General features: G+C 46.2%; 1 protein-coding gene across 1 annotated transcript in view; it reads left to right on the forward strand.

Moving 5' to 3' along the window:
- Window positions 1-16220, forward strand: part of LOC117877394 (NACHT, LRR and PYD domains-containing protein 3-like) — a 107358-nt gene that overhangs the window by 67455 nt on the left and 23683 nt on the right. Inside the window, 1 exon segment of the mRNA XM_034770488.1 lies at window positions 5534-5678. Coding sequence (XP_034626379.1) covers window positions 5534-5606 — 73 coding nt within the window. The 3' untranslated portion in view covers window positions 5607-5678.

The raw sequence follows: 16220 nt of genomic DNA on the forward strand, positions 1-16220 counted from the left end.
AGTCATCCAAGTCTTTTTTTTTTTTAAGCACGTACGCTTGGGGAGACACTCTGTTAATTTTTGTACACACAACTATATTCTAAAACCCAGCATCAACTCGGGTTGATTAGGGAAATATATAGAGGCATAGTAGCATTTCCATGATTAAGTATGAATTAAGATTTACAGTTAAATCAGGACTGAAAACTCTTTATTTTACACTTAACGTTTTGTTATAGACAAAAAACAAGGTTTTTCCTGCCACTGAACTCAGAAATGGATTCACATGTCCTCTACCATTCCCAATGAGTCCCCTGAGTCCCCTGTTATCACAGAGAATCATACTGTCTTATACAGGATAATGGTGCAAATTTCATGATTTTTAAGCCAGTTTTGTAACTCTGGTGCCTGGCTCGTGATTTGGGAACACTTTCAACATACAATGAGTGTGTATACTATTGCAACCTTTTGGTTGCAACCTTTCTACAAATAATTTAAAAAAAAACCCTGAGTTCCCCGATTTCTCCTCTTCCCCACCCCCTGTTTAAAAATCTGTTCTCTTATTTCTCTTTGCTCGGGTATTTTCTTTTCTCTTTTTTCCTTCAGCCTTTCACTTGTCTGTGTTTATTCTCCAATTTAACTCTTTTCCCCCCTGCCATTTCCCCTCTAAACCTCTGCCTTCATCTTCCCCTTTTTCCTCCTTTTTCTCTCTGTTCCCTTGATACTCCCTCTATAGCTCATTCATTCTCTCTCTTTCACCCCCACCATCTTTATTGATTCTCGTCCCTCCCTTTCCCCATATCACTTCCTATGGGCCCTTATTCCATTTAGGGTCTCTCCCCACTTTCACTGCTCTTCCCCAAAGGTCTCTCTTACAGTTCACACCATGGTGGGTCTTCACTTACTCCACCTAACTCTTATCTCTTCCATTGAACATATGATGGTGCAAGGGAAGAGGGTCATTTTCTTACCCCTCTAGTAATAATTTGGTCCTGGTCCTACCTCAGTTGTAAGCCTGAGGAAAAGTTGATGGAAGTTTATGAAATGGTTCAGTCACCTGCCTCTATATAAATCCATGACGTGCCCACATCTTGAATACTGTGTGCAGATGTGAAGTATCAGAGGGGTAGCCGTGTTAGTCTGAATCTGTAAAAAGCAACAGAGGGTCCTGTGGCACCTTTGAGACTAACAGAAGTATTGGGAGCATAAGCTTTCGTGGGTAAGAACCTCACTTCTTCAGATGCAAGAAAGATGTGGTTGCCCCAGCTCAAAAAAGATATATTTGAATTGGAAAAGATTCAGGAAAGGGCAACAAAAATGAGTAGGGGGTCTGGAACAGCTCCCGTATGAGGAGAGATTAGTAAGATTGGGACTTTTCAGCTTGGAAAAGAGACAACTAAGCGGGGAAATGATAGAGATTTAAAAAATCATGACTTGTGTGGAGAAAGTAGAAAGGGAAGTGTTATTTACTCCTTCTCATAACACAAGAACTAGGGTTCACAAAATGAAATTAACAGGCAGCGGGTTTAAAACAAACAAAGGAAGTATTTCTTTACACAACACACAATTAACCTGTGGAACTCTTTGCCAGAGGGTGTTGTGAAGGCCAAGACTTCAACTGGGTTAAAAAAAGAACTAGATAAGTTCATGGAGGATAGGTCCATCAATAGCTATTAGCCAGGATGGGCAGAGATGGTCTCCCTAGCATCTGTTTGCCAGAAGCTGGGAATGGGTGGCAGGGGATGGATCACTTGATGATTACCTGTTCTGTTCATTCCATCTGGGGTACCTGGCACTGGCTACTGTCTGAATACAGGATACTGGACCAGAAGAACCTTTGTTCTGGCCCAGTATGGCCATTCTTATGTTCTTAATAATGAATGTTGATGGGAAAATTTAATAAAATTAATACAACACCCCTTTACTACTGCTGGGGGGATGGGGTTTTCTCCTTTCAATCCAGTTGGAGTCCTCCTTTCCCCTCACATTTCCTCTCCCCACTTTGGGGTCTTTTTCTCCTCGCCTTCTCAGGTGTCTTTTCTCTTATTTTAGCTGTACATTTTATGGGGGTTTTCTCCATCACTTTATCTTGGATGGCCTCTTCTCTCCCCAGCCCCTGGCCCCCAAGTTAGTGCTTATCTCCCCAATTTCCCACATATATCCATGGTGTTTTACTCCCCATTTTCACCCCAACCTTAGAGTCCCTCACTCACAGGGGGCTCCTCTCGTTCTGCCTCCAAAATATCTTGGGGGCTCTATTCTCCCTTACAGAACTTGTGGGCTCGCCCAGGGATTGAGGGCTTCTCTCCCTTGTACAAATTCAGCGGCTCTTTTTCTCTCCCAAGCATTGGGGGCTCTGCTCCCCCTTCAGTAGGATGACTATAGTTTCAAGGCAATTGCAGTGATGGAGAGGTCACTGCCATGTCCAGTTCTGATGGGTGTGAAATCTGGGACATGCACAGAATTTGGCAGCTGGTGGAGTTGGGGAGGGCTCATGCTTTGGTGTGCAGCGCCTGTGAGGCCTTGAAGGAGGACAAAGACAGCCATGCCTGTGGGTGGTCCCTGAGGGCACATGGTCATACCCAGTCTGCTGCCATGGATACCCACTCAGATGGCTGGCAGCTTTATCAGGAGCCCAGACTCTGCTGGAGCATTACAGAAACCAGCAGAGCTTCTGTTTTTATAAGTTCAATAGGGATGTGAATCAGGCCCTGCCAACAGGTTCACATGGTCACCCCCCTTTCAGGGGCTCTTCTTTCCCTAAATCTCAGGGATCCCTCTTGCCAGGAGGCTCTTTTCCCTTTTGTCTTTCCCCCTTTAACTCTGATGTCAGTGGAAGGTGGGTGTGATGCTGCCAGTACTGGCCCTGGTGGCTGCCTCCCCTCCCCAGGCCTGACGGTCAGAGCTTAGAGCTGTTATGACTATTAGGCCTATAAACTGTACCCACGTTGTGAGCTCAAATGTAAACAGTATGTGAGAATCCATAAGATGTTACAATAACCATGAAAAATAGGTCAAGCTGTTTACGATGTTGAATATTGCCAGAGGTGGAAGAAAACCAGATAGAGAAAATAGATTAATTTAAACCAAAAATGCTATGTTGTTATAATCCAAGGACTGTTGAAATTATGCTTGTGAAAAACAGATAATGTGGAACCGGAAACTGGTGTGACGGATATTAGGCCTAATAGGAGCACAAAATCATAAGGGAGATGAACTATGATGCCCACTTTTCCCACTTTTGCGTTCCTTCAAAAGAGACTTCGGAAAAAAAAATCAGATCACTTCAGATAAGCTCCCCCTCTCATCTTCCATCCCACCTTGCATCCCAGCTCATTCCCCAAACTGTCAGCACTGCAACTCATGTCGGCTCAGCTAAAGGGCTTTCTTCCTGAGAGGAAGGCTGGGTGGCCTTAAACTTATTCAAGGAACTTTGTTTTCACCTGTGAGTGCTGAAGGTCATCGCATTATCATGACATCCAATCCTCAGCCCAGCAGTGGGGTGTCAAACTGCCAGCACTGCAGAAGCACATAAGATACTGCATTGTTTTCCCTTCCCTTGTATTATTTTCTGCCCCCCTTTCCTTGCCTTTTATGTTCTCTCTTTTACTCTTTTGGCTTTTCATGAAATCCAGAAGTCAGCTATGCTGTATTCATCCAAACCTGCCTTGTCTAAGAAGAAAAGATCCACTCAGATAACATCCCTGGCCAGATCGTAAACCAGGGTCCAAGCAGCAGGTGTCATGGTAGAATTGCCAGCCAAAAAGCATCCACACACAAATAACTGGCAATACAGTGTTCCAAAAACATCAACAAAACTCAGCTTTCACCCATCTTTTCTATCCTGTCTCTCTTCACCTTGTGTCTGTCTGTCTGTTAAAAAACAGGATAAGTAAAGTATACATCAGGACTGATAATAAAATTACTCCTTTCCTTTCTATCGAAGAAAAGTTGTTCTGAAAATAAGAGACTGATATTTTGCCTCCAAAAAGAAAAAGACGTAGAAGATTTTGACTGTTTGGTTTGCATAATCACTCAGTGACATTTTCAATATAAAAGACAGTTTTGACTTTTGTTCTTTCTTGTGGTTAATCAATAAACTTTTAATTAGAATGAATGTTTTTGGCTGTTTGCCAAATAACTGAATGAAACTAAGGCCTCTGTTTAAAATAACCCCAAACCTTCTTGTCACTGTTTAATGTTGGGCAGAGAAAGAGTTTATAAACACCTTTAACTTTGGGCTTTTGAGATTAATATCCATACATGTGGGCTGGTGGGAGAGACAGAGACAGTAGAACATAAGAATGGCCCTACTGGGTCAGACCTATGGTGTGAGGCGGTGCCTCTGAAAAGCAGGCCTAGTGGTTGGAGTATAGGCTGAAGCTAGGTGTAGGGTTGGGTTTGGGCCCAAGGTGGTACTTAAATGAAATGCAGGCAAGATGTTGAGGGTGGGTGGTCAGAGTCCAGGGACAAGCCAAGCCAATATTGAACCCAGTGTCCACATACAGGCTGAAGGTTGAAGCTGGGTAGTCAGAGTCTGGGGAGGATTGGGAGTCGGAGGCAAGGCTGGAGCAGGTTGGTGACAGGGCTGGAGTGAGGCTAGAGGGCAAGGACAATACTGGGACAGGGCTCAGGCAAGGCAGGGGCAGGCTGGGAGTTTCCAGAATGTGATGCACTGGGAGGCAGCAGGAGGGCTCCTGGCCGGGTAGTCCTCTTGTCCAGACTGATCTGCAGCTCTAGCGGGGTTGTGGAAATACTCTGAGCCTGGGGGTCACCTGGCCAGGCTCTGCTCAGGGGCTAGGTCATTGTTGCATGCCTTAGGACTGATCAGTGCAGGCACTGTTGGAAGGGCAGTTGAGCGAGCAGCCCTGGTTTGGCTGAGAATTTGGCTCACAAATGGTCCATCTAGCCCAGCATCCTGGGTTTCGACAGTGGCCAATGCCAGGTGCTTCAGAGGGTTGTTTTTTGCAGAGCTAGTGCCAGGGGCATGGAGGGGCAGGATCTCCCAGCTCCTGCTCTGAGCCTGGCCCAGCTGCCTGGGGAGGGGACTCCCCCTACAGCCTCCCTGTAGTGATGGGCCTGCTCTGATTGGGTCATACCATCCTGGAGCTAATCTGTGGTTGGTTGAGAGCTGAGTGGGCAGGACTTAAGGGACCTAGTTCCCATCCTGAATTCTGGTTGGTCCCTAGAAAGGGCTGGAGGGCTGCATAGGAGGAAGCCTTAAAACAAATCTTATTCCTCATTGGTCAATGACACAGTTTTGAGGATTGACATGTCTGGGCCATTCTCAATGCTGATTGGTTATCTCTCAAGGGGAAGCAGTGGGGCTTAAGCAGGAAGATCCACCCAACACTGGTTACTCATTGGCTAAGGGGTAGAACTTGAGACAGGGCCTCGGCTAGAATTTCTGGCCCATTCTCAATGCTGATTGGTCAAGGAGAGGACTGGTGGGCGGGGCTGCCTGTCAGAACAGCTGTGATGAGCCCTGTTCACACCATGATCCCCTTTCTCTGCATTTCTCTCTCCTGCAGCTTGAGTTCTTGTTTTCTCACAGATGCTTGCTGTGGGGATCTCGCCATTGTTCTCAGAACCAACCAGAACCTGACAGAACTGGATCTAGGTTATAATAATCTGGGAGATGCCGGTGTGAAGCTGCTGTGTGAGGGACTGAAACAAAACTGCAATTTACAGAGTCTGAAGTAGGTAACATTTGGCTTCCTCTGTGCATTTACAGATGCCCTCTATGTAAAGAGCTTTACAGGGTGCGTGGCTGGTGTGACGTTGCACTCCATATGCTTTATGGAAATATGTTTATGAATATGACATAACTGGATTATGCTTTACGCTAAATACCCCCTGTATGGTGTCATTAGAAAGCTTGTAATCTACTAAGTGTGTTCATCCTATTTGTTTGCCTGTATTATTTTTATATCTGGAGTTAGGAGAATATGATACAAACTTGTATCACTGACATAAACATGTTAAGTGGAGGCCATTAAGGGTGCTCCAGAAACAATCAGTTGTAAATGGCCTTAGTTACTTGAAAGCTTTCCTGTGTACTTGCGGGTTAGCCCATGGGGAATGGAGAGTAGGGGGTCATACAGTGATATGTGACCATGTTAACTGATAATGAAATCCATCTTAAATCTGGTACTTTTCCATTTAGAAGGTGGGGTGGGGACTCAGAGAGACAAAAGATTTCCATCTTGTGCCAAAGCTCAGAGAAAACAGGCTCAGAGGTAACTTGAGCACATCAGGTGACAGTCCCAAGGGGGTCTCTGTGACCGAACCCATCACAGCTGGTGTCTGCTCCCTGCAGCTACATGGAAATGAGAGTTCAGGGTCTCCAGCATGTGTGTCAGCGGCTCACAAAACATGCACCCAGCCTGCCCTGTTTGGAAAATGAAAACTAAGTAAAGCTGAGCCCACACCAAACAATTAGATCCTCAGCCCCCTGGTATTTGGGGACTATATATACAATTTTTAATAAAATGCATTTATTAAAAGGGATCACTGTTACCCTTTCTCTAATAGCCTATTTTATAGATCATTCTAATAATTTTTGACACCTTGAATTTTCATATATATAACGAATAAAAACAAAAGAGACCCCAGGACTCTGAGGATTCTCAACTTCCCCATCTGAGCAGAAATACTCAATTTGGGCTTATGCTTAAACTCCAGCCATGGTGGCTTCGCCCTTTGATGTTCCTAGGGCTGGGGCTGAACGTGCTCCCAGCTGAGAGCCAGCACCAGTTTGAAGAAATACTGGTGCTGGGGGTAGGGATGTGTGTTTACAGTTATAAACAGGGCATGTGAGATCAGGTGCCAATGTTGGACTCATTATAAAAAACTAAACCCTTTGGGGAAAGCTGTGGCTCTTTCTTTTTCAATACATTTCTGCTCTTTCTCTTCTGCTTTCAAGATAGAAACCCCATCCCAGGCCTCTGAGAATCTGGGAAACACGGAGGACTTGAGGCCAGATTTTCAAAATTGCTCAGCACCCAGCAGCTCCCATTGTGATACTTCCCACCAGATTTTCAAAGAATCTACATGTTGGATGCTGAGCCCTCTGGAAAATCTAGCCTAAAGCAGCAGCAGAATGAGCCACAAAATCAGCCTCCTGTTGCACCAGCTGCTGTCCCTCACTGGGGGTTCGGGATTAATGCCACTAACACCTAATGCAGGTTCCCCTTTTCTCTCCCAAGAGCATCAAATACGGTGCCTGGAGGGCTGAGGGTGCTTCTGTCACCATCTACCCCACAATGCCTCTAGCAAGGTCTCAGAGCTCCACCACCTGTTTGTAGGTGGATAGGACGCATCTCAGCACTGTTTGTTTTATCCTTTTTTCCCCACCATCAGTGTTGTTTAGTTTCTTCTTTCTCTTCCTTGATGATCAGGAGGTGCCACTCTCCAGTACACAGCCTGCAGCAGACAGGAACTATCAGCTGCTATCAATGACCCCACCGCTACCCTCCCACCCACCAGTGGTGAGAAAAGCCATCTGTGATTTCCCATCTCTGAGTATTTACGACCACATCCATTTTCCTTCCCTCCCCCTGGCTGTTGGAGTCACTACTCAGCTGTAGATCCCTCTGCTCAGTGCACCTGCAGCATCCTGTTCCCTCCGGAGGAACGAGTCCTGCACATATATAGCAGTAACTGAGTTTGTTACTTGATCGTGTACGTTTTATGCTCCAATATTTAAACTAGAAGAATTTGCTCTGGCAGCTAATGGCATATGCAGACTATTGTCTACAGCCAGTCAAGAATTTACCAGTGGAATGATTCCATGAAGGAAAATGCAGCTTCATATTTTGATTTTATATAAATATTTTGATTTTTCCATCAGAAAAATCAAAATGAAATATCTTTTGTTTTTGGTTTGGTTCAACCCAAATTGGATTTTTTTGTTGAACTGACAAAACATTTCATTAAACTGTATGTGCATGTTAGCACATTGCCTTATGGGAGTTGTACCTCAGGTCCTCATCCTCCTATGAGTCAGACTCCCTGGAGGTCTACATCTTCCATAGTGCAATTGGACTCTCCTCTGACCAACATGTGTGATGCATCATGGGAGGATGGAGGCTGCATCGTGGGAGACCTAGTCCATGCAGGAACCGTGGGCACAGTGGAGAATGGGTGCATTAGGTTCCCATACTACAGTCCCAGGAGGCAATGCACAACAATAGGAAAAGGCAGTTTAATGCAAAATATTTCATTTGGGTTGAGAGGGCTGAAACAAAAAGTTTCTTCATTTGTAAATTGAAGTTTTTAAAAATTTCTGTTCCATAAAAACTAATGCCTCATCTTTTTGTCATGCTTTGGGGTGAAAACAAATGTTGAAATAATCAGAATTTCCTTGCTAGATGGGAAATCTGACTTTTGCTCAGCTCTGCTGTTGAATGAGTTTGATCATTGAGTTCTTTACTTTCAAAATCCTTTGGATCTGACTCTTAAATGAGGACTTAGTCCCTGTGAGTGCAGTATTCATTTTCAAAAAACATAGAAACCAGCATGAAAGGCCTTTTCTTCTTTTACTTCAGGCTGTGACTACAGTGACTTTTACTTTAAATGGTCACCAAAGACTCCGCTTTGATCCCTGAAAAATGTAACAAAACAACTTTTAGCTACATTATTTTTCTTTTAACTTTCCTTCAGGTTTTCTTTTAAACATGTCGCTGGGTTTTAAAACTTTTTTTTTTATTATAATAATATGTAGCCCCTCCTCCATTTTCTCTCCCAGGTGCTTGCTATCGCAAATATTTGGGGTATTTTCTCTCCACTCCTTGCACGGGTCAGATTCTGGGTTCTTTTTCTTTTTTGGCTCCTGGTGTCGCCACTCAAAGAGACTCTGCACTGTGCCCAATGCATAGGTGACTATCCTTTGATAAAGCCATGATAATACTTCAAACTGGAAAGAAGCATAAAGCCCAGTATACAGGGGAGAAGAGAGTAAATAAAATAAGCCTCAGCAAATGAATGACACACCAAAAATAACACTATAACAGAAAGGTGAACTGTATTGGTCACAGGAAAATAGGATATGGGGCAGGAAGGGTTTAAGATTATCTAATAATTAAGAAACATTATTAACCCAATTCCCTGCATCCTAATGCTCACAAACTTCCCTAACCCCACCTCCCTCCCTGGCACCTTCCCAAGGTGGATGGTGCTGCTGAGGTCATGTGTCCTGAGATGGAGTGTTGCAGCACTGTGGTGGTGGCTGACTAAAACAAAAGTCACCTTTTAATTCATGCCTTGATAGGGCAGGCTCCTCTCCTGACTCCATCCAGGTTCATTAGAATCCCTTGGGATCTCAGCTGATTCTCGGGAACTTGTGCTGGATAAGAACTTCTCTCTCTGGATTCTGGTCACTGCAGTGCTGGAGACGCCATATCACTGAAGCCACAGTCTAAGACTAATGCAAACTCCTTTTGTGGGGAGCAGGAATTTAGCAGGGTCTCCCTGATCTGCACAGTCTCTCTCCCAGCTTCCAACTTTAAACCCTCTCTCTTTGTCAGGATGCCCTTTCCCCTGCTATCTGGGGATGTACAGCCCTGGCTTGTCACTGGACTGGTGGATGGCTTGTCCAGATCATCCCATGCAAAAGCCTCTCAAACTAGGCCCAGCAATGGCTCCTTGTTTCTTCTATTCTTAGTCCTGACTCCAAGCATGCTAAGCAGAACATCCAGTGGGCAGGGAAAGGGGCTCAGACCCCTGCAAAGGGGTAGGGCTGCCAGAGATCCCAGCACACACATGGATGGGGAGAATTCAGGGCTTCCAGGCTCCTCACCTGTAAACCCTCAATATGTTCTGCTACCACTCACATTCTCCAACCCTTCCCACTTCTCCTAATCCCTACCACTTCCTCTTACCTGAGCCCACCAAATCCTCTTCCCTCCCCTACCACCTGTTCCCATGTGTCCCCCTCCCCATAATACCCCCATCCTTTTCTGCAAACCCAACCCTCCCTTCCCATATTACTACCTACTCTTGCACCCTTAATCACCCTTCCCACCCTGTGAGCAGTCACGTGTCATTTGTTTTCTTTTCAACAATAGTACCAGTGCCTTCTGAATATTCTGCTGTGCTCGGGTGACATTTCTCCAAAATAACCAAGAAAACCTCAACAGAATCAGATTTTCCCCAAATGTTTAAAATTCATTCTGAGATTTCTGCCTAGGGAGGGTTTCAGACTTCAGCCTTACAGGCTCAGAGAAGTGTTAAGCGCCACATTAATCTCAATGAGATGTTCTCCCCATGGAGATGAACACAGTCTGAAACAATGTCTCTGAGATGCGTAAATTGCTCCATTCATGTCAGTGGGTGTCCCTCCCTCCCCAGTGCTGGATAATTTCTGAAATGGGTCAAGTGCGGTACTGGGTTTACAATGGTGCCAATGGCGCCAGACCCACACTGGGAAGGGGCCCATTACGGACTTATCTAACCCATCCACATGGCCGGGTCTGGCTCCTCGCCCTGGGGCAGTCCAGAGCCCAGGCCTTGCTGAGTGAGTGGCTCCCAGCCAGAAGGTCCTGCTCACACGCCCAGCAGCTGGGCTCCGCAACATGGGCTAGGCAGGGCTGCTGGCCACGGGGCCAGTGCGTGCAGCCGGGCAGGACAGGCTTTTGGGTGTCATATCCCAGGGGTCTGCCCTGCTCCCCAGTGTGGCTCTAGCTCCAAACTCTGCAGCTCAGCACTTGTGGGGCCCTGCTTGTCTCCCTGGGGCCAAGCCACCTGGGACCAGTGCAAAAACTGGGCCGGTCTCAGTCAGTATTTGCGGGGGCACCACAAGGGGCTTGGCTGGGCCCCACCAGGGAAGAGGGTCCTAAGAGGGGTATGTGGGCAGAGGGTGATTTCCAGGGCTGTACAGTTGTCATTGGGGGGTCTGAGCAGGGGGCACTGGAAATAGGGATCTGTGGGGGAGTCTCAGCAGGGGGATGCTGGGCTTAGGGATTTTAGGGGGGTGTTTCTGGGTGGGGAGGGTGCTAGGCAGGGGGGGCAGGGTGGTGCATCGCAGGCCCACCCCCGAGGGGAAGGGGCACACTGGCAGTGTAGGGCCAGGTGGGCCAGTGTACATCTGGTGGCTGCCGGTTTGTAAACAGTGCCCTCATGCTGGGCTGGGTAGAGTGGGGCTGCCCCGCCAAGCTGTGACCCATTGCCCCCAAGGGGACCCACAAATATATTTGGTACCAGGTCCAGAAAATGTTAATCTGGCCTGGTTAAGTGTACCCATGCCCAGTTTCTCACCCCAGTCTCAGCAGTGTGCTTGGTGCTTACTCTGAGCATGCTTGTTCTATGCTGCCCACCCAGAGGGGCAGGGCTTCCCCTGATCCTGGCACACACACGGAGGGAGCAGGACTCAGACACCCTTAGAAATGCAACCCCTCCAAAACCTGACTCACATGAGGGGGGTAAGAATGGGGGTCAGATACCCCAGATTCTGGCACATGAAAAGAAGGGAAGACTGGGGGGCTGACAAGCCCCCTTCCCCCTATTCTCTCTGAGCACCCTGCCACTTACCCCATGTGTCCTTCCCCCTCCAGCCCCTTCATCTCTCTTACCACCCATCCCCATTTATCCCCCTCCCCTCAATGCAGTCCCAAATCCCTCTCACCCTTATTCCCCCCTTCTCCACCCCTAAAATGCCCCTCCCTGCCAGCAAGCATTCATGTAACTTTTTTTTTTTTTTACAAAAATACTTTGATTACATTTCCCCAAAATAACACTCCCCAGACCTCAAGTAGGAGTTCAAACAGACTTGGGGTCAGGATCAAAGGACTACTGATTAGTCCCTTGAGCTATCCAGCTGCTGTGAAATAGGAAAGACTAACAATCCTGTTAACTCCTTTGTCCACACATGGTCACTTTAATCCATGTAGTGTCATTTGGAAGGGGAGGCTTCTGATACTGGAATGTAGAGAAGCAAAATCTGTTTCAAAGCAAGTTTTAATTTGATTTTCTCCAGAGGGCTGGTAGGTGCCATACTCCCTGTTGGATTGACCCTCAAGCACTGGACACTCTGGTGCAATGATCTGAGCCCTGGTTTGATAGCTCTCTGTGGGTGTGTCCACACTGCAATTAAAAACTCATGGCTGGCCTGTGCCAGCTGACTTGGGCTTACGAGAGCTGTTTAATTTCAGTGTAGATTTCCAGGCTCTGGCTGGAGGCTGGGTTCTAGGACTTTTGAGGTCGGAGGATCCCAGAGATCAGGTTGGCAGCCAGAGCCCAGAAGTCTACACTGCAATTAAACAGCCTCTCAACCCAATCCCTGGAGTCCAAATCAGCTGGCACAGACCAACCACGGGTATTTAGCTTTAGTGTAGACATACCCTGTGAGCACAGAAACGCTGCTGAAATCTGCCACCTTTAAGAAAAACTGTTATTTCCCCAGAGATTGTATCTCAGGAATAACTGGTCAAACATCTAAATGTTTGGAACATGTACAGAATCCCAGGCACTCATGAGGCTCACCAACTTTCAAGGCAATCGGAATAACCCTGTGGATTTTAGAAGAGTTGAATTTTAAACAGAAACCTGGTCTAAACCTTAACTATAGCATCACTCTGCTATAAGGGACCAGAAAGACAAAGGATTGGGGAAGGAAATATAATTATTTTTTCAGATGGAAAATTGAGACCCATAAAGACAGAGTGACTTACCCAAAGTCACATGGGAGAGTCTGTGGTAGAGCCAGGGCTTTAATCACAAGAGCCTCCTTTCTCCTGCAGACAGCTGTGCTTGTTCTCTGGTGTTTTTTGGTCTCAGAAATGTGCTTTTTGGATTGGACACGGTCTCTCTTTTCTATGGTTATGGTTTTTAAACAATAACAAACTTAACAATCAGCATTTAAAAATTAGGGCCAGTACTACTCATGAATTTTCTGACCACGATACACGTGATTTGTTGAAATGTGTCAGAAAAATTCAAAAAGCTCTGACTACTGATCAGACCAGACTCAAACAAACATCTGAAAGCTCTGAAGAGGCAAAACAAAATCCAGGTGGGGTTGCCTGGAGGAGGAGGAGAGTGAAGGGTGGCCATCTCCTAAACATTTTTGAAATGTCAGGTGTCATTTCCAGTATATGTGATGGTCTTCAGACATTTCAAAGGCAAAATTCTGTGCAATTAGAATAATAAGAGCATCCATGGTGTTCATCTGGAGTTCTGCACTAGGAAAACTTTCTAGTGTCTCAAATTACATATTGTTAATATAGAAGTGCATCAAAACCACAAGTCCCTAAATAGATACAATTATTTGCCAATAGATGCATACCCAGCTATATTCTAAAACCCAGCATCAATTTGAGTTGATGGGGAAGGGCATAAGCAGCTCCAGGATTAACTTTGCATTCAGATTTATAGTTAAATCCGGACTGAAAACCCTTCATTTTACACATAATTTTGTTAGAAAGAAAAATCAGGTTATTCTTGCCTCTTATCTCAGTAACGATGGACTCTCATCAGGGCTGGCTTCAGGCACCAGCCAAGCAAGCTCCTGCTTGGGGCAGCAGATTCCAAGGGGTGGCATTCCCTCCAATCCTTTTTTTTTTTTTTTTTTTTTTTTTGCTTTTGGGCCCCGCTCGGGTTTTTTTTTTTTTTCTTTTTGGTTGCTGCTCCGGCCGCCCTGTAGGGGGCGGTGGCGCGGAGGAGGGGAACGCCCTGCAGCAAGCCCAGCAGGGCAGCCCGCGTCCTTCCCTGCCTGCTGACCGGAGCGGCACGGAGCCCTCCCAGCAGGTGGCGCAGTGGGAGGGGCCGTGGGGCGAGCGCCCCGCTTAAAGAAGACCTGGCCGCCCCCTTTCTCTCTCTCCCCCCTGCTCCTCTCCTTCCCCCTCTAGCCTGGGCGTGCACTCTGCTGCCCAGGGCATGTAGGCAGCGCCGGGAGTCCCCCTGCACCCGTGCTCCGGCCGCCCTGCACAGTTGTTGTTTTTTGTTTCTTTTTTACTTTGCCGCTCCGGCCGCCCCGCAGGATTTTTTTTTTAAATTATCACCACTCCAGTGGCCCCGCAGGTTTTTGTTTTGTTTTGTTTTGTTGGGCTTGGGGTGGCAAAAAAGCTAGAGCTGGCCCTGACTCTCATGCCCTCTACCAATCTCAGCCAGGCCTCTGAGACCCCTGTTACACCAGAGAATCATGTTGTAATACATGACATTGTTGCCATCTTGCGATTTTATCACAAATCTCTTGATATTTGATGTTTTTCTGAAAGTCCTAGCTCCCAGAGTCATGTGACTAAGTAAGACTCTCCATTTCAAAAGAAAATGAAAGCTTACTTTCTACTCTTGTGGTTGCAGAGACAGCCTGAGAACATGAACCCTAAAGTCTGAAAAATCAGAAGCCAAATAAAAGGAATTCAGTGTATTATTTTTTTTTAAATCTCGTGATTTTTAAGACAATCACATGACTATGCTCAGTTTAAGGCTCTTTGCAGCCTGACTCGTGATTTTTGAACATTTGGCAGCATACAGTGAGTGTTTATCTTAGTGCAACATTTTGGCATCAAACTTACTATAAAATATTTTTAAAAATCTAAGTGCCGCTTTGTCTCCCCCTTTTAAAATTTTGTTATTCTGTTGTTTCTCTCTTTCCTCAGATATTTTCTTCTCTCTTCATCACTCTCTTTTTTCCTTCAGTCTTTTGAGTGTCTGTTTACCCTCAAATTTAGCCATTTTCTTTTTCCTGCCATTCTCCCCTCACTCCATCTTCTCTGTTTTCCTTCTGCTGCTCCCTAGAGACTCCCTCCATGCTTCATTAATTCTTTCTGTCTTGCTCCCTGTATACTTATTAATTCTCCTCTGTTCCCCATATTACTTTCTAGGGGATTCCCCTATTTCATTTACAGTTTTCCCCCACTTTCAGTGCTCTTCTTTGGAGGTCTGTCTTCCTCTGCACCATGGTGGGTATTTCCTTACCCCACCATAGCCTTATCTCTTCCATCAAAGGTATCAGAGTGTGGGAGTGTGTGGGGGTGTCTTTCCTTACTCCCTTCACGACTCCCTTCACTACCCTTCTCAGGTGGCACCCTGAGGATCCCTTCACACTTCCCCATTGGGCAGAGTGACAATATTTTTCAGGCAAAGGTGGTCTCCTTTTAATACCAAGTGAGGTCCATTCCCCTCACATGCCCTCCCCACACTTTGGGGTCTCTTTCTCCTCACCTTCTCAGGTGTCTTCTGTCTCTATCTCTCTTTTAGCCTTTAAATCTTGTGGGGTTCTTCTTTCTGCTTCAACTTGGATGCCCTCTTCTCTTTACCCTTCCCCAAATTAGGGTTTATCCCCTAAGATTCCCAAATACACCTTTGGTGTTTTTTCTCCCCCTATTCAACCCAATCTTAGAATCTCTCCTCCCATTGCAGGCTCCTCTTTCCATACCTCCAAAATACCTTGGGCGTTCTACAAACACTTACAGACTCTGGGGGCTCCCAGAGGCGTGGGGGCTTCTCTCCCTTGAACAAATTCAGGGGCCTTTTCCTCTCCCAAATGTTGGGGTTTCCCTCCTGTGACACTCTACACCCCGGGGGAGTGCCCTTTAACCCCCATATTCATCATGTGTATATAACTGTGATATTGCATATAAAGCAGGCCATGTAAGGTATGTAGGGAAAGGTTATGATCTGCTGAAACCCACTGTTCCATCTACATTTTTATATCATTAATGCATATGAAATTATGAGAATTGTGTTGTATGGTTGTCACTAAAATATGCTGTGGGTTTGGGAAGCGCTCAGATACTAGCTCCCCAAAGACTATAACCATTAACAGTCATTGTCCAGCAAGGGAGTTACAATTCAGTGACTCACTTGCACAAAGCCACACCAGGGGAATTGCTCAACCTTGCCTGGTGACTCAGCAATGTCCACTAGAGAGGCCTGGACTTACTTTTTCTCCTCCCCCCACTTACAGCACAAGCAACAAGATCACTCAGAAGACTCCAACAGACCCCGGCCCCAGCGCCAGCCGCATTGGACCCCAATTGCACCCCAGCAATGCCACCCCAGCCCCTCTCCGTTTAAATGTTTAACCATTTAAATGATATAATTGTTATCGTTTAAATGGTTAACTTTTTAAACAATATTTACATCCCTAGTATATTACTAGGTATGAGTCTGGAAGCTGGGTGTTTTCGGTTGGGTGCCTTTCTCTGTGTGATTCATGAGTGGCTCTGGGAGCATTCATGGAATCTAGCTGGGTGTGGGGCTCCCCCTGTGGTTGTACTGAGTGGTAACAACACCTGGAG

The sequence above is a fragment of the Trachemys scripta genome, chromosome 4 (assembly GCF_013100865.1).
Source record: "Trachemys scripta elegans isolate TJP31775 chromosome 4, CAS_Tse_1.0, whole genome shotgun sequence".
Taxonomy (NCBI): domain Eukaryota; kingdom Metazoa; phylum Chordata; order Testudines; family Emydidae; genus Trachemys; species Trachemys scripta.